General features: G+C 35.6%; 1 protein-coding gene across 34 annotated transcripts in view; it reads left to right on the plus strand.

Annotated features, from left to right (window-relative positions):
• The window catches only part of PTPRD (protein tyrosine phosphatase receptor type D), a 1,154,377-nt gene that overhangs the window by 1,009,368 nt on the left and 126,654 nt on the right, over positions 1-18,355 (plus strand). For 26 of the 34 annotated variants that reach the window (XM_085567659.1, XM_085567666.1, XM_085567665.1 and 23 more), the window contains 7 exons: positions 666-935; positions 1,660-2,241; positions 10,013-10,146; positions 11,378-11,522; positions 14,745-15,050; positions 16,058-16,251; positions 18,121-18,147. In XM_085567659.1, coding sequence (XP_085423785.1) covers positions 666-935; positions 1,660-2,241; positions 10,013-10,146; positions 11,378-11,522; positions 14,745-15,050; positions 16,058-16,251; positions 18,121-18,147 — 1,658 coding nt within the window. The remainder of the gene's footprint in view (positions 1-665; positions 936-1,659; positions 2,242-10,012; positions 10,147-11,377; positions 11,523-14,744; positions 15,051-16,057; positions 16,252-18,120; positions 18,148-18,355) is intronic. The other 8 variants (XM_085567673.1, XM_085567675.1, XM_085567685.1 and 5 more) reach the window with 3 other exon arrangements.

An 18,355-nucleotide genomic window follows, 5' to 3' on the forward strand; every position in this document is an offset into this window, starting at 1 on the left:
GTATTTGTAGATATGTATACATATATGTATATATATATTTGAATCTGTGTGCAATTATATATTTTTTCTATGTTTGTTTCAGTGTTAGTGTGAGGTCTTGAGGCTGCATCTACTTTGAGTCTGAAAGCAAATGAAATTGCACTTTCAATTTATTCTAGGCAGTGTGTTCCAGGACTGTGATGTGACGATGTGGCCTAGCACATTTATTCACATCAACTGGAAGCATGCAGCATCGAAGTTGTTGATCAACTCAAGCATGCTGTTGACCTTCCAGTTTTCTTCTGTGCATATATATATGTATCAGCATAAAAAATGCACATATATATATGCGCGCCTGTGTGTGTGCGTGCACGTGTGCGTGTATATCTTTTGCATGGTGTTTGTGTATTGTTAGTATGTAGTTAGTTACATGTGGGGCCCTAGTAGGTCTGAATCAGCCTTTGTATGAATGTGCCTAAAAATATCCTCAAATAAATACAGAATAATTCATATTGTGTGCAGACAAAATTCTTGTTTGGACTCTTTTTACTCTTATATATATTTTCTGGCAGACCGGAATAAACGCTAAAATAGTAAATTGTGTCTGTACACTGCATGCTGTCCTTATGCAAGACTCAGTTTCCTTTTTTGTATATGTTATTACCTTTGTTTGTGTTTTGTTCCAGTTCGACGGGTCCCACCGAGGTTCTCTATACCCCCAACAAATCATGAGATCATGCCTGGCGGGAGTGTAAATATCACCTGTGTTGCGGTGGGATCACCAATGCCATATGTGAAATGGATGCTTGGAGCAGAAGATTTGACACCTGAAGATGATATGCCAATAGGGAGAAACGTCCTTGAGCTTAATGATGTCAGACAGTCTGCAAACTATACTTGTGTTGCTATGTCTACCCTTGGTGTTATAGAAGCAATAGCACAGATAACTGTCAAAGGTATATCTCAAGCATATTTATTTTGACACTGTTCTGTCTTTTATTTCATTCATTCTGAGCAAATACATTACACTGAAAGGTCTAAATGCCATTTGCCCTCTTATACCAAGAGGGTAAATATTCTAACCACTCACTAGCATAAGACAAAATTCAGGTTCAGATAGCAGTAATAATCACTCATTTAATAATTAATATGTATTAAAATAAGTTAGTCATAATTTTTTAATTTTTCATTATTCTTTGTCTACCTCCCAGCCTTCATTTCAGTTAAAGAAATTATCTTGAAATGTTATGTTTATTTATCAACAGCAGGAACCTTTAGGAACCAGTCGTTTGATTTTTAGAATTCCAGGGTGTCCAAGTATCATATTCACTGAGTAACTGGAAACAAGAGGTTAAAAAAATCTGAAAATTCAGTTGTAATTTTGAATTGTCTTTCTATAAGATTCTTCTTCTACATATGGCTATGTTTTTATTACATAAGTCAGTATCATTAATTAAAGAGAAATGAACTGCACTGGACAAAACTTGAAAATTTTCCAATCAGTTTTGGAGGAAATAATAATTAACAAAATCTTGTTCTGAACAGATTACTCCTTCTTTCCATTTCATCTTCGTGTTTGTTTTAGTTTTGTTCTTAGTTATTGTTTGTAAGCTTTTTATTCTAATAAAGAATGTCTGCTATTACATAGTGCTAACTGTAATTTCTTTTATGTGTATTTAGCCTTACCCAAACCTCCTGGAACACCTGTGGTGACAGAAAGCACAGCAACTAGCATAACGTTGACTTGGGATTCTGGAAACCCTGAGCCAGTTTCTTACTACATAATCCAACACAAACCCAAAAACTCCGAGGAGCCATATAAAGAAATTGATGGGGTGGCCACAACGCGTTACAGCGTGGCTGGCCTAAGCCCATATTCAGAGTATGAATTTCGGGTAGTTGCTGTAAATAACATTGGGCGAGGGCCACCCAGCGAGCCTGTGTCAACACGGACTTCAGAACAAGCACCTTCAAGTGCACCACGCAATGTACAGGCCCGAATGCTGAGCTCCACCACCATTCTGGTACAGTGGGAAGAACCAGAAGAACCTAATGGGCAAATACAAGGTTACAGAGTTTATTACACCATGGACCCCACTCAACACGTCAACAGCTGGATGAAGCACAATGTGGCTGACAGCCATATTACCACTATTGGGAATCTTGTACCCCAGAAAACATACTCTGTGAAGGTTCTTGCTTTTACTTCTGTTGGGGATGGACCACTTTCTAGTGACATTCAAGTCATCACTCAAACAGGAGGTAAGCTAGTAATGAGCAAAATTCGTGAGAGAGACTTTCAGTTTAAAATATTGCAAAAAAGACTACCCCTTAAGTATAGCTAGTTTATTCAGGTAGTTTTTGCAGATAACCTTTTCTCAATTCCACAGTGCAGGTTATCTTTGCAGAGTGGAAATTACCCCATCATGCCTTCTTTTTCATCAGTGTCAAGAAATATATCTGCAGTCCAACTGACATCTCAGGGAGACCTCATCCTGAAGGTGGCCAAATCTTACGGTTTTTGGCAATGCTGTGTGCACTAAACCTACTTGTCAGTAATTCTTCATAGGGTTTTTTTTTGAGATGTTACTTGTGTGTTTTGGTGGGTTTTCTTTAGGCAACATGCAGTTCTATGCTCTATCACTCTAGGGAATATTGCTTTTTTAAATTTAAAATGTATGTGTATGTATTCAAATAGTTGGTATGATTCTGAGAACACTGAAAACATGAGACCATTAAATACAACAAACCTTTGTGTAGGTTCAAGCAAGCAGGTTTGGATTTATAAGTCAAATCAAAGCTGTCCCAACAAAATGCATACCGCAGGGTCACAATTTTCTTGGTTTATGTTTGCAGTTAGGTTGTTTTGTTTCTTTTCAAGAACTTTTAGGTCCATGAATTAGTTTTATTAGTAAAGGACAAGCAAGCACAATAAAAAACATGGCAGAAAAGTTTTTATGAAATCTAAAGTGAGAAGCTCTGGTAGAGTTACACTGCACAAAGTGTTTTATTGTAGCAATAAGAAAAAATGGTCCTTTTGTCTAGCAGTTTAGCGAAAGCTGTATGAAGTATTACTGTAGGCCAGTGATTTCCTAGAAATATATAATAGTACTTGAATTTTTTAGTACAGGAAAGTTTCCTGTTGCAGAATTTAGCATCATTCTAATTCTTAAAATCAGATCTGTAAAGTATAATTGTAGACTGTTTTTTCATCCAGTTTTTACTTCTGCATTTTATCAACATGCATTTAATAAAGACAGAAATTGATGTATTGTCCTGGAATCATTCTAGGTGTTGTGTTGCACAAAGATCTAGATGTTACCTTTTGCAGCATCTCAACTAAGAAGTTATAAAATTTGCATGTGCAAATGCCAATATATACACCACAGTTTAATTTTGGCATTTGCAATCATTTTCAAAGCACTAGTTTTTATATTGACATCTGAGTTCTGGTTGAATCCACACGCATAAGGCTTTTCCAGAAGAAGGTTTAGTGAGCTCCTTATCTGTGTGTTCACTCACAACTGTAAACCTCTTAGATTAGCAAGTGTCTGACAGTGGCTTCCCCAGTGAAGGATGAAGGAATCAAAATAATGAGCACTGAGGCTCAGCTGGCGTGGCCCAAGTTACATTACTTTCTGAGGTCACTTCAGAGAAGTAAGCATGTCTATCTGTTTCTGATTACTGTTGCAATCTGAAGAAATTACAACATTAACAGGGCTGGAGGGATTCTCAATACATTATTTCAATGTTTAATTGTGACTGTTAAAAAATTGGAAAAAAAAACAAAGAATGGGGCATACAGAAAGAATATTTAAGCACTGATACTTTTACATGAAATACAAATTTTTTAAGTCATAAAAGAGATAAAAATGACAAAAGTCTAGTGAAGTTGTCCGGTTCAGGGTATGGTCAAAAACTAGGATTTGCCCATCTCTCTATCCATTAGATTCTCTTCAGTAAACATCATAGAAAAAAATTCCCTCCTTGCCCTTCTCTTCCCAATTTGCTTTAATGTAATCTGAATAGAATATGATTGTTTTAGTTAAAACCTCTCAAGATTAAACATAGTCCAAATATTAAAGGGAATATAAAGTGCCATTTAAGGACAGGGAAAATGGATTTAATGAAAACATTTTAAAAGAGTTAAAGTAGGAATGGGATGCTGATTACATTTGGTTGGTTTTATTTTAAACAAATAAGCCTGCTGTTATATATATATTTAGCTTAACCCTCACTTTGGGGGTATTAGAGCATATATAAAAGAAAATCTTGCTGACATATGTGACTTACAGGCTCTGTTAGAAGGTTCAGACTTTTCCTGCCTTAAGTGTATTCTGATCTTTGGAGAGAGATTATAAAAATGAATAATTTCTTCTTAAAAAAACTGTTCAGAGGAATTTTTGTTTTCTTAGTATAGCAGAATTATTCTTTTGAAATGGGTGTATGAATGTCTTCTTTCTTTTCAGGTCAGCTGAAATTCTGCTGGTAGTGAAATTTAGATTTTTAATTAAAATACTTACTGGGAGCATGTAGTTTGAGGGGTAGATAAGGATATATTTTTCAGACAACCCGACATGGTAAAAAACCCCAAAAAAGTGCTATTTTCAGTGTTCAGTACTTTTTATTAAGCATTTGAAGGCAAAGCCATGTCATATTGCCCAGTTGTTTTCAGCAGTGCTTTCTTTATGGAAAAAAGACCCAATTTTAATAGATTCTGTAATCAGAAAAAAGTTGCGCCTTTTGAGTAAAAGGAAATAAATTCCAAAAGTTAAGGAAGTCTTTACTCTGCATTTTGGGCCAAAAGATTAGATTATGTTGAGGATGGAGTCAGGACAGGTCTATTATGTAGGTTAATACACTTACCAAATTTTAGAATAAAGAAATATTGATATAAGTTTTACTGTGATACTTCTTTTATTCTTGTCTTGTTCTTACTTTGTTAGAAAACAAAATTTGTTTGTGTCCATTTTGGCTGCTCAGGACACACTATTCGTAATTTCTCTGAAGGGCTTAAACTGGTCATAAGAATGTTATTTTAAACATATTTTAATCTGTGTTTACCAAGAAAACACAGAGTTTTGAACTGTCTGGTTTTGGGTTTTCATTTAATTTTTAACCTGCAAAGAGAGGATAGCTACTAAAGGAATTAGTGAATCTTCTTTTTCTTCAGAGCTTAGATAGAAAGACAGGAGAGAGGTACACAAGGTCTATTGGACAGTGGTTACTGTTAAAAAGAGAGAGGAAAAAAATACTCAAGGAAATAAATTTGTAGCTGTTCGTGTATGTTTCTGTGGATAAAACTTAAAATACAAAACATATTATTAGTTTAAAATGAAAGATTCTCCTTTATTTGAAGACTAAGGTTTATTACAATGATTAAAGGACAGTATTTTGAACATAGGAAAAAGGACAGTAATGAGAGGGTCAAATATCTGACTTGCAGGGCACATAAATGGACCCTTAGATTCAACAAAAATGTTTCTGGAGTTCTTGTGGTAAAAGAAGATTAGAGGTTTAGAGAAAGAGTTGGTAGCAAGTACTGTTCTGTGTTGTAGCTACCTACTTTACCAGATATTTAAATTTTTTTCATGAACATGTGAACAGGGAAACCTGATGTCTCTTAAACTCCACAGTCCTAGCCTAGTAACTTTTGCAGCATTTAATGAAATGGACCTCTGCATGAAAAGAGTTGAGAGCATGTACCTAGAAACTCAAAAAGCAAGAAGGCAGGTAGGAGAAATTTAGGATTGAAAGGGACCTCTGGAGATCATCCAGGCCAACTCCTCTGCCAAGTCAGGGTCACCTGGAGCAGGTGACAAAGGAACACGTCCAGGTGGGTTTTGAATGTCTCCAGAGGGAAACACCACAACATCCCTGGGCAGCCTATTCCAGTGCTCAATATAAAGAAGGGCTTCCTCAGGTTGAGGAGAAATTTCTTGTGATTTAGTATATGGCCACTTCATCATCTTCTCTCTGGGCACCACTGGAAAGAATCTGCCACCATCCTTGTGGCATCCCCCTTTCAGATACCTACATGTATTGATGCTGAGGCCAGGTATAGGATAGATTTTTAAGTGACTTAGATTTTAAAACTTCCCTCAAGTGACATTTCTGGTCAGGTAGGAAAGACTATTTCAGCTTTTTAATAACTCCCTGACTCTCAATGCACAGGTAACTTTTGTTTAGTGCCATAGTGTCTATTTTACTTCATTTAAATGCTAACAAGATGGTTCAGTATTGAGGATCTTAGCTTCACACTCTGATAATTCATCTCTTCACTGTGTTCTTGACTGGCTAACACATTTATTTTATTGTCTGAGTTCCCACTATGTCAGTTAGAGATAATATTTTAATAAACTGATCTATGGATTTCTGACTACTTTTTACATAATATACTATGCTTTTTTTAAAATCTGAAATGTATAGTACTTAATTATTTTGAGTACTGTGGTTCGTTTTCTGATACTGCAAACCTCAGGTATCTTCAGACTCATTCAAAGAAATTATTTCATTTGTAGCAGAGACAAGGAGAGCACAATGCACATATGATTTTGTATGTTAGACAGTGCATATTTTATTTTGTATGTTACCTATTTTATTTTTTAATTATATTCTATTAGAATTTGTTATTTCAAAATATACATATATTGTTTACGGAGAAAAAGTGCTGGAGTACAATAGCTCTTCAGTTGTAAGAGGTTCTCTGTAGAGTTTTATGCTTCTTTCAGAGAAATCAGAAGCATAAATTCTTGGTCCCTTTAGGTTCCCTACTGATTGTAAATTCTCTTGGTCAATCTATTGCCCTTTGCAAAGCTGATTTCTTACTGCACTCATTGAGTTTTACTCAAGGTATGGATTTCACCTTAACAATGTCATGGGACTCTTTCTATCCTGTAGACTCTCCCCTTTTTCCATTATCACTTGCAAACCCAATATAGTCCTTCCTTTTCTGGTTACCTCAGCCAGCTGAAGAGCTGTGCAGGGAACTAAAATGCCTTACTGAAGTCCTATTTTATGATCCTTTTATGGCATTTTAATCAGGGATGGAGATAAAGCCACATATGCAGGACAAAGTCCAGCAATCTGTGTTTGTTCCTGGTTATCCAGCAATAAACGTGGAGGAATAGGCAAAAGAAAATGCAGAAGTGAATGTGAAGTTTTGGAAAAAGTAGTTGTGGGCTTCATTCTTTGTTTTGTTATTGCATTGTAGTCTTTTGTTGTGTGTACTGCCTAAGATATATTTAGAAGAAAGGAAAGAAACACTTGGAGCACACAGAAGTTAGGGGTTTTAATATACTCTTGTATTGCCCTCAAAACAGAAAAGACAGTATTGAGAGAATGCTCATGCAAAAACATCCCATTTAGTGGACTGCCCGTGTACTGTACTAATATGGAGTTAGATTTGATGTGTGACATTAAAAACACTTCTGTAAGAGTGTAAAGTCCACCTGCATATACTTGGCAGTTTCTCTGGGCTTTTTTCTTTTTCTGAAGGAGACTAGTAGCTTCTGTCAGCTCCAGCTTGGCTTAGCTCCCATGTGCCACTGAAAATTTTTTTACCAGATGTGTGTTCTAGGCATAAATCTTAAATGGCTTAAAAGTTATTGTTCTACTTCCTTAACTGGTACTTCTCCTTTGGTACTGGGTTCCATACCAGAGTTTATTGGCAATAAAGCGTGTTTAGTTTCTGTGATTTTGGTTTTGTTTTCTCTCTTCGTCATCTTCTCTTACCTGTTTGGTGCAATGCAGACTTCCTTGTCACCTTTTTCTTCTGTCAGTGTTCAATATCAGAGTTGTCTAACCATGGTTAAAAAATCCAAGGGGAGGCTAAGTTTTAAAGCAAGATATTATTTTGACAAACAGCATTTGGAAAAGTTCAATTAGCCATCAGCTTGTATTATAAAATGATTGAGAATTGCAGACCTAAGATGACAAAGGGTTTGGGTTTTTCTAAAATGAATACTTGGAGAATGAAGGCCTTAAAACATGTAGAGAGTCAGGAAATACCCTTAGTTCTCCATCTGCTGCCATATTTATCATAACAGATGGTACCAGTCTTCATATGAGTCACTTGACTGATCATTTACTATTATTGTCTGGCTGTGTTCTACAATTCATGTATCCATACATTGAGTAGGGATCATAGATAGCATCACAGGACAATTGAGGCTGGGAGGATGATTATCTGCAGAGGTGTCCAGCCACAGCCACTGCCCAGAGCAGGCTCAGCTCTGGGGTCAGACTGGGTTTCTTAGGGCTTCACCCACTTGATGTGTAAAATGCCCCAGGGCTGGCATGATCCGACCTTCTTGGGTGCTGGCTGTATTTCTGCATTGTCCTGAGCCTCTCATGTTTCAGCCACTGCCTCTCTCTCACCTGCCACACTCTGTGAAGAGCCTGGCTACATCTCTTCCATCCCTTCTGTCACTGCTGGGAGGGCTGTTGAGAGCCATCCATTCTCCCAGCTGAACCATTGCCATCACTGCAGCCTCTCCTTGCAAAATTACAATCTGTCACAAATACTTAGTTGATGTTTCCTCTAAGGCTCCCCATGCTTTGGGATCATTTCCTCTTTGCACTTTGCAGGACCCAAGCAGTGGATTCTTTTTAGACCAGACAACTTTTAGGAAAACATCTAATTAGTCCTGTCCCTTTTTATTCCTGTAAAAGACCTGGTCTCCTTTTACTCTCACTCACTCATTAAAAAGAAAAAAAAGAAAGAAAAATAAAAAGTCCACCCAGGAGCTGGAAGAATATGCATCTCATGTATAAAGGTTCTGTTTGTTGAAAGTTAGATATCAAATCTGCACCAGAATACACAAGGGCAGTGTCTCAAATGGATATTCTGTAGAAGTCTGGAGAAGATAAAAATGAAAATAACAAATTATTTTAACAGTTTACTCTCTGAAGTTTTTAGGTCTTTTACTGTACTAAAAGAACATACTTGTAATGCTGTCACAGAATTCTTCTCTGATAAATGTTTATGAAACCATCATTATTGTCACATCCTATTTCTTACGCCTGTTCTCAGTGTGTGCTAAGAAGTCCATCTTTTTATTTTTCCCCTGAAAAAATGAGAGCATGTCACATTTTATTCTTGAACAGCTAGAGATGCTGTGGAAAACTATTTCATGCCTTATCAATGGCACTATTAAGTTAATAGTTAATAGTTCTAAAAAATATTTTAGAACTTGGGTGCCAAAAGAATTGTACACAATCCATTTTCACAGTCAACCTTATCATTTGCTTCACATTTGCAGAAGTAAATTAGGATAGCATTTAGTCTGGATAATTTCTGTGACCATTGCACAAGATTCAAAAACAGAGAATGCTATTGACTAGTGCACTCAAAAGTGTTTTTTTATTTCTTGCAATTAGAAAGTGTTGTCACTAGAAATTCAACTATATTCTTAAAAATACAAGTCATTAAAGGGTGAAAAAACTTTACCTAATGAAAAATTAGCTGACTATCTCTTCACTAGGTTATAACTACTTCAAATTAAACAAGCTGAGATTTGTATGTAGGTGCCTTCTTTAAGACTAGGATATGTTTACTGTCTTTCATTTATGAGCTGAGAAAAAAAATTAATGTCTGGAAATGCATCTAATAGTTTTAATACTTTATTCTAGACTATTTCAGCTATTCATATGTTCTATGTTCTAGCTTCTTCTCATGCACACACAAATATATAGATGTATATATTTGCTGTTTCCCACATAGGTTTTTAGATTGCTGGCATTCATCACCAGGCATATCTTCAAATGCATTTCAATTCTGTTTGCTTTATTTACACTGCAAAAGCATTTATTTGAAATCCTTGATAAATTTTAACAATTAAATGAATTAAATATATCATTTTAATTTTTCTGTGCTTAGATAATTTTGTTTCAGAGTACTGTGAATCAGTTTAAGTTCAGTAAGATAAATAAAAGTAATATTGCATGCCATGTTCAAATAAGATTTTAAAGCATCTGAAAATATTGAAGTATCCAAGTAAATAATTGGCCTCACTGCTCAACTTTTCTTTAGTGCCTGGTCAACCACTGAACTTCAAAGCAGAACCTGAGTCTGAAACAAGCATACTGCTTTCCTGGACACCTCCACGGTCTGATACCATTTCCAGCTATGAACTGGTTTACAAAGATGGGGAGCATGGGGAGGAAGTAAGTGGCAAGACTGTACATATTTTGAATGATCTTTAATAAGTTGGGTATAAAATGCGGCAATGGTTTAACTTTCATATTTTAGTAACTTATTTTAGTACAAATGCCTTGATATTTAGGTTTGTTAAGCTCAGCTGTTAGCCTAGTGACAGACTTAAAGTGTGTAAACAGCAGAAAATGTTGTCAATGGTTACCAGACAATGGAATTTTCCTGTAGATGGCAATGAATCCTCCACAGAAATTCCATTCAGTTTCAGACATTGATTATGTCTCTCTGAGCCTATTCATCTACAAAGAATTGGAAGCAAAAATATTTGAGGACATTTTATGAGCCTATTAAGTCTTTTTAGAACTTATACCTGAACTCTGAAATCTATTTTCAGACTTAGATAATTTTTGTTTCTTTGTGCCATTGTGTAAGAAAATTCCTGAGCTTTTCTAATCTTTCAGTAATAATGGAGAAGAAAACAGGAGGTTCTTTCTAAAGATTAAGGCCTGCTATAGACTTTTTCCGTACCACTACTTCATAAAAAATTTTCACTTTGTGGGCGTCTATCATTTTTGTCCCATAAATTTTAGAATAAACTGTTCTTCTGGTAGGGAAAAGGTGGTATTACCAGGTGTCACACAGAAAATAAAGAAGCCAGCATTCTCAGAAAGGCACAGGAGATTTTCAGCCTCATGGGTTTCTCTTTCATCTTCAAGTCCTTGCTGATGCTTCAACTGAGCAGCTTCACACATACTGTGGATTCATAAGCATATTTTGTGTAAGGGGGCCAGGTCTGTATTTCACTTCCAAATAGAATGCAGGCTGTTGCTTAGTAAGCTACCCTGTGGAAGAATTTGCTTTTAACAATTCGAATACAAATTTGACTACAAGGTTAAACGCAAGATAATTTACACTACAAAATCACTGTTGCATAAGACAGTTATAGGTAAGGCTTAGTTCATGTGGTATTCTATGAAAAGCTTTTCATACTTTGGATGTAGTTTTGTGGCTTTGTGGCTCTGAGTTTCACCCATTAAACTGTTGACTTTAAAAACAGTTTATTACTATTTGTCAAAAGAAATTTATTCGGGTTTAGTTTTGTTTAGTTTGGTTTTGTTCTGCTTTATTTTCTTGAATCTAAGTTTTTCTCTGTGGTTTTATCCCAGTACAAAAGCATACAGGCAATATTTATGGAATTCAGAGTCTCTGAATACTAACTATTCTCTTATAATCTACGTTTAGCAACGTGTTTCCACTGAACCCACGACATCGTATCGTCTGCAAGGCTTGAGGCCAAACAGCCTGTACTTGTTCCGCCTAGCTGCACGGTCTCCTCAAGGCCTGGGTGCCTCAACAGCAGAAATCTCAGCCAGAACCATGCAGTCAAGTAGGTGTCTTTCCTTGAAATATTTATTCTCTTTGTTTCTATTAATCTCAGTAGCCCAGGTAGGCAGAAACAGAGAAAAAAGCAAAATACGGTATTCATGTTACTTGATACAGCAAAAGGATGCTTAAAATTATGAGTTTGGAGGTGTATCATGATCAACTTAATATATGAGTGTTTTTACATAGTTTCAAAAAATAACCCAAATAAATCAGTGTCTCAGGAGGCAATATAAAGTTGGCATAATGAAATTTTATTTTATAATAAGGTGAAATGTTGTATCATGTAATAGGTATATATTAATAAAAGTCCTTAACCAATCAAATTCCACTTCCCTACTCTGCACACTTCCTAGGTGGTTTCTGCAGCATCTCCCTGAAGTGCAAAAATTTGTATCAAAAAAGTGGATCAGGTTGAATATTTCAGACTGTACCAGATATTTCCTAACAACTTGTTCATCCGGGCTTTTTATGATGTTCAGTCATTTCCACCTTGAGAAAAACAGTTATAAATATAAAAATTTGTCAGGGACTTGTATATACACCTTAAAACATTTAAATTAAGACTTAACTAAAGCAATCAGCTATACAGCAATGATGTCCAGAAGGATTATTCTTGCCTGATAAGTTATGTTTTCCTGACAGTTTGCATTACAATGTTTCATTGAAAAACTTAGTACAATTTTGGTTTTATTTTTTTTTTAATTAAAATAACTGTCCTTAAAGCAAGATAATTCAAAACAGAAAAATCAGTTTCTCCATTGGCAGTAGTCTTTCTAATTTGCAGTCATGACATGCGATTACACAATCGTTCCTTGTTAGTGTTATGTATTAATATCAATTAGTGTGACTGGAGACACAGTACTGCTCACCTTTAAGCAAAGCTAAATGTGTTTCTGAAGCACTTCTAAGGCACTTGGAATAAGCACAAAAAACCACATGTAACACAAGGTTAGTTCTAGATATAGTGGCAAGGCAATTTTTCAGTTTAGTAATTCAGAATAAATAATTTGATTAAGAAATAGGTGTTTGTTTATTCTGAGAGCCATTTCAACTATTTAGAATGCTCATTATCTTATATTGTGAGACGATTGCTTACAAAACATACATCTAGGAGCCAAGGCTGTGTGTTCCTTATATAAACACATTGCCATTTTCTCTTCTTGCATATAAGAATATGTTATGTTTTTCTGAGCCTTGTGTCTTCAGATAGTTGCAAAAATCCAGTTGATTTCAGTGGTCAGATCCAAGTTATTTGCTGCAAAGATTACTTTTTTTTTAAATGTGCAATTAAGAAAAAACATATATGCATCAATAAAACTGATTAAAGTAGCCTTCAAATTAGCTTCAGTTATATAAGTGCAATATTTTGCATTTTCAGAGTATAATGGATTAAAAATTAATAAACTTCTGTGATTTTATTAGCAATATTCACCAGAATGTGCTAGTGCCTTTCATCTTGGTATCAGAGGAAGATGATGCAAGGATTTATTTCTTTTTTGTAAGACCCTTAAGGGACATTTTACATGTGTTTCACTTCTTGCACAAGTTAATGGTAGAAGGGAATCCATTTCTTTTGAGTAGTTGATTACTCAATTAGTCTGTAAAAATAACCCAAAATGTATTAATTCTCATCTGTTCTTCCATCCACCTCCTCTAGTTAATTGAACTATTAGTAAATTCCCTCCGATCTTCTCTTTGGAGGAACAGTGTACCATACTGAGTAAAAAGCCATTGATCCCTGTAGAAAGAACTATGGGGAACCAAAAGCTACATGTGTAAATGCAGTAGGTCACAGCAGGGTCCTAGGCCTTCTCTGTTCTTTTAATTTTGTTTGATGTGACTATTATATGTATGTATAAGTATCCGTTTGTTTCTTTTTTCCCTTAAGAAATGGGAAGAAAAGGTGGAGAGGGGGATGTAAAGGGGAAAAAAGATCTTGCACACAAAATTTATGCTTTTCTGACAAGACAGGAAGCAGAAATAGGAAATCAGTTCACATCCCCTCCTTCTGCTAGTGAGTTTGAATTATGCCTCCTTTTTTTGGTGCTCTGAATGATCTGTTAGTAAGCATAGATTTTGGTAAGTTAAAGTGCATTTAAGCACATAAATGCATACCTAACTTTCAGTGCTTGGTTTGCCTCACTGAAAGCAGTGGAATGACATGCATGCTTAAATGCTCTGAAGCTTGGAAAATGTAAATATGCTAACATACTCCTTTGAGAACAAATGACTAACGGTGAGCACTTCTGCTCTGAAGACTAGTGATGCTGACAGGAGTTGAAACAAAGTCAGAAACTCACATTCTGATGCATTGAGCTTGTAAACTTACTTTTGTAAAATGAACACCTGCTTTCTTTACACGTTGTTTGGGGTAGATTTTTTTATCTGTAGAAATAATATACATTATTGGTAGCATTAATTCTTTGCTAGCAAAGGTGTCTGCAAGAGGAGTTAAAAAAATAAAACTGACAGCTGATCTAGGGTAAGTACAAGTTACAGTCAGAATCAGCAAGCCTGTCACTTTTTCCTGGTAGGTAAATCTTTGACTAAGACTTTCGCCATCTTCTATGGACTGCATGCTCATAGTATGTTAGCTGTAATAAATGCTTCAATAAATGCTATCAATTTAAATGTAATTTATGGTTGACTTGTGTCAGGCAGACTCATTAAAAAGAGCCAGTAATTTGTTTATGAGAGTGAAAAGGCTGCAAAAACTGCAACCGATGGAGCAATTTGTAGCAATTATTGCAAGTTTTTAGGAATTATGTAAAAAGAGATTTTCTGTCTTAAGGAAGTAAAGCCACTTGAAGGGGATGTCAAAATTTGTAAGTAAATACATGTCATGTGTTACTTAAAATGTTAAAATTAGCTTGCACTAATTGCAAAGATTTTAAAGATAGATCAGTAGTCATAGAGGTATCACGTTTTTGTTTTATTTCAAGAAGAATTTTACTTACAGGTAGGTAATGTTATTTTGAGGCTTCATTTTCATATATTTCCCCTACATCCTTTTTCACCATTTAGTTTGCCTGTTCATTTTCAGTTTCCTTATGTTAATAAGCCAAGGTGCATAAGATTATCTGATGTTTTGCTTTTTTGAGTTTCTACTTTTTTTTGTTTATTTATTATTTTCATTTGTTTATTTATTTTTTCTTTTGTTCATTTTTTTCAATCACTTCTATCCTTCCACTCAAATCCTCCTTTAACCCACTACTGAAATTAGAGCCATCAGCTCCTCCTCAAGACATTAGTTGCACAAGCCCCAGCTCCACTAGCATTTTGGTAAGTTGGAAACCTCCACCGGTGGAAAAACAGAATGGCATTATCACTGCATACTCCATCAAGTACATTGGAATTGATGGAGAAGATGTCAAGCCCCATGAAATTTTGGGAATTTCCTCGGACAGTACCCAGTACCTTTTGGAACAGCTGGAAAAGTGGACTGAGTACCGGATCTCTGTGACTGCTCACACTGATGTTGGACCTGGCCCAGAGAGCTTAGCAGTATTGATTCGGACAGATGAAGATGGTATGTTGCCTCCACTACATCAGTTTGCACCTCTATGACTCTGTCATCTGCTGTCTTTTGTGTAGGCTAACAGTATTTTTTCTGCTCCTTTTTTTTTTTTTTTTTTTTTCCAAATGTAACCAGATATTATCACCCTTTGAGATTTTTATTCAAAGACTGTTCTTTCTACATCATTTTTCTATTTGGTATTTTTGTATTTTTTAATCAGAAAATATTTTTTGCAAGTGACATGAATCTGCTGCTCCTATGAGCCCATACATATCCTTCTTGCTCCTCCTTTAATGAAAAGTAACTCCTAGGGAAAAAACTTCCTGCCTTTTCCTTGATTTTACAGTCATTGTCATTTTTAAACAATTATGTGTATAAACTTTTATTCAGGTCTTGGTTTTTTGGTTATTTAATTTTTTTTTAACTGCTTTCTTCTTCCATATTGTGCTTTTTGATTTGAGGGTTTTTTTTGGGTTGTGGTTTTTTGTGTTAGCTTTTTTTTTAGCTTTGTTTTTTGATCTTGGAAAACTGATGCTCCACACATTTTCTTTTCTTCCATTCTTGAAAGTGACAGAAGACAGCCTTGTAATCAGCCTCCTTTTTATCCTGAGAGAAAAACAAACCAAAATAAAACATAGAACTTGACAAACAGAAAAAGGGAAACTTTTTTTTTAATATTTTGTGGTTTTGTTATTATTATAGTGTTATTATTTCAATGATTAAAATGTCTCTTTGTACTATAATGCTTTGAATCTCAAAGCATCTTCCTTGGCTTTTGTACATTTTTACATGTTTTTCTATTTCTCTAATACTCCTTTTTCTTCCATTTTTTGCATCAGTCATGTTTTTTGATCTTTTCACTGAAAGGTAGAGCAGATTTGTTGAGCATCTTCATTTGCTAAATGATTTGTATTCTTCAAAGACAGCATAGTGAGTCTGCCCTTTCTTAAAAGAAAAAGCGAAAGACTTGGGTGGGACAGGTGGCTGTAATTCTCTTCTGTCCAATGATGTTGTTCCAGTTCCTAGTGGTCCTCCTCGCAAAGTCGAGGTGGAGGCTGTCAACTCCACTGCTGTTAGAGTGTCGTGGCGCTCGCCTGTGCCCAATAAGCAGCACGGCCAGATACGAGGCTACCAGGTCCACTACGTCCGGATGGAGAACGGGGAGCCAAAGGGCCAGCCCATGCTAAAAGACATCATGCTGGCAGATGCACAGGTAATTGGGACACTCCATTCTTTTCTAGGTCACAGTGAAAGCATTTCATTTGCCAAAGAGTCGCCTGTTGTCGTTGAGGGTCTTTGTTCTTTCTATTTAACAGTCTGCCAGCTAGCATTTTCTGTGTCTATTTTAAAAACTTTTTTTTCAGAAAAAATTTAAACGTTCTTGGGCCAAAACAAGACACTTTCTTCTCTGTTAATCTGCAACTAAATGCTGTCATTGTTCTGATTCTGTTAAACCTGGAGACTTAACCTATACTCTGAAGTTCCAAAGCATCAGGGTGATCTGATCCAGAGTCGGTGTAGTAAATAAAATATGTATGTGCTGATCCACCCACCTCCTATTTCAGTGTTTCAGTGGAGAGCCTAGGATCTTTAGAAGTCTGTGTTAGCCTTTTATTACAGTGTTTCTCTGATTAGCTTGCTACACATTCGCACCTTGCTACACGTTTCACAATAAATTAATGTTCTTAAGGTAACTTTAGAAACCACTGAGGTATTATACTTTCCATTATTCATATCAGGATCGTCAATAAAATGAAGAACTTTGTTTGAATAGGTATGTGGTTATTTATATTGCAAAATTTCCCATGTATTTTTGAAATTATGAGAATATGAGATAATTAAAACATCCAGTTTAAAAAGCTTCTCAAACTAGGATTTTACTGATTGAGATATACCAGCACCCTGTAAAACTTAAGATTTCCAAAGCTCCTGACACTGAAGGAGTCATCCTATGGGAAACTATTATCTATTATACATGTCTCACTGCTAGCTCACAGTTTATAACTGGATTGTGTGGAAATAAAAAGAAATTATTAACTTAAATCAAAGAGTAAAATCGGTTTTGTAAGCATTTTACATGGGCAAACAAATAGGTGGTTTTCTTTATCTTTTTTTCCTTTTCAGTTTTGGTTCTGATTTTCAGATTTGCAGAGACCTCTTTGAAGAATAGGTCTACTACACCTGCGTTTTGCTCATAACCCTATTTGCAAAATACTGTGTCTGCTTCTGGTGGACTTTGCTGCCAGTACTTACTTTCTTATTTTGGAAAACATTGTGTTCTTACAGTTTAAATTCAGTGCAGACAAGGATTAAAGTAGATCAGGAAGTGGAAGGGAAAGGAAAGGGAGAGGAGATGGAAAAGGACATGCTAGTGTGCTGTGGTTCTCCTTTTCACAAATTTTTGCTTTCAATCTGTCTGGTAGGGGATTAAAATTATTTTAAACACTAGAAGATCAGTAACTAGAGACTAGATGAGATATTAGAGTCCAAACATCAAAAGGCAAAAGTTGCATTTCTTCTTTTGTCAAGTTTAGCTTTGAGCAGCCCACTTGCCACTGTTTAAGGAAGGATAGTCCTTTCTCTTACCACCACCCTTCCCTGCCTGTAGTACTTCCATGATACATGTGATCAAGGCTTGTACTGGTATGAACACCTTGATGGTAAAACATCTGTGTGGTTTCAAGACTTAATGCATTGAATTAGTTTAGGGAAACTGAAGTATATAGCCTGGTATCATGATTAAATGAGCCAGGTAGCCTTTAATTCTGCCTTGGTAACTTTTTAAAAAAAGTATTAAAAAATAGTACTACATGGTACAAGAGGATTCATTGCTTCTTTTATTTGTCAGTGAAAGAGAAGTAGCTGGATTTTTAGGGAAAACAAAAATGGAATTAAAAATGCCTGGCCTGATATCATTAACTAAATTTCACATGATTCTACATGGATGATTTGAACTGTACATGACTTTTTCGGGCATCTTTCATACTGATTTTACTCTAAAGAAGAAAACTTTATTTCAACTGGGCTACAAACCTCCTTATTTCTTTTGTTTTTCTTTTTTACTTCCTTTTCTGTAAATTAGTGGGAATATGATGATACTGCTGAACATGTAAGTAGTTTTTGATTGGGCAGAAAAACATTGTGTGTTTGGGTTGAGATTTTTTTGCCTTGCTTGTTTGCTTGTAGCACTGTATGGTTTTGTTTTGGAATAGGGTTGTTTTTTTTTTGTGCTTTCTTTGGGTTGGTTTTTGTTTTGCAGGGTGCTTTTTTTTTTTTGTCATTTGCACAAATGCACGTTCCTAACATCAAGGGTTTTC

This window comes from Lonchura striata, chromosome Z (genome assembly GCF_050655825.1).
Source record: "Lonchura striata isolate lonStrDom1 chromosome Z, ASM5065582v1, whole genome shotgun sequence".
NCBI lineage: Eukaryota > Metazoa > Chordata > Aves > Passeriformes > Estrildidae > Lonchura > Lonchura striata.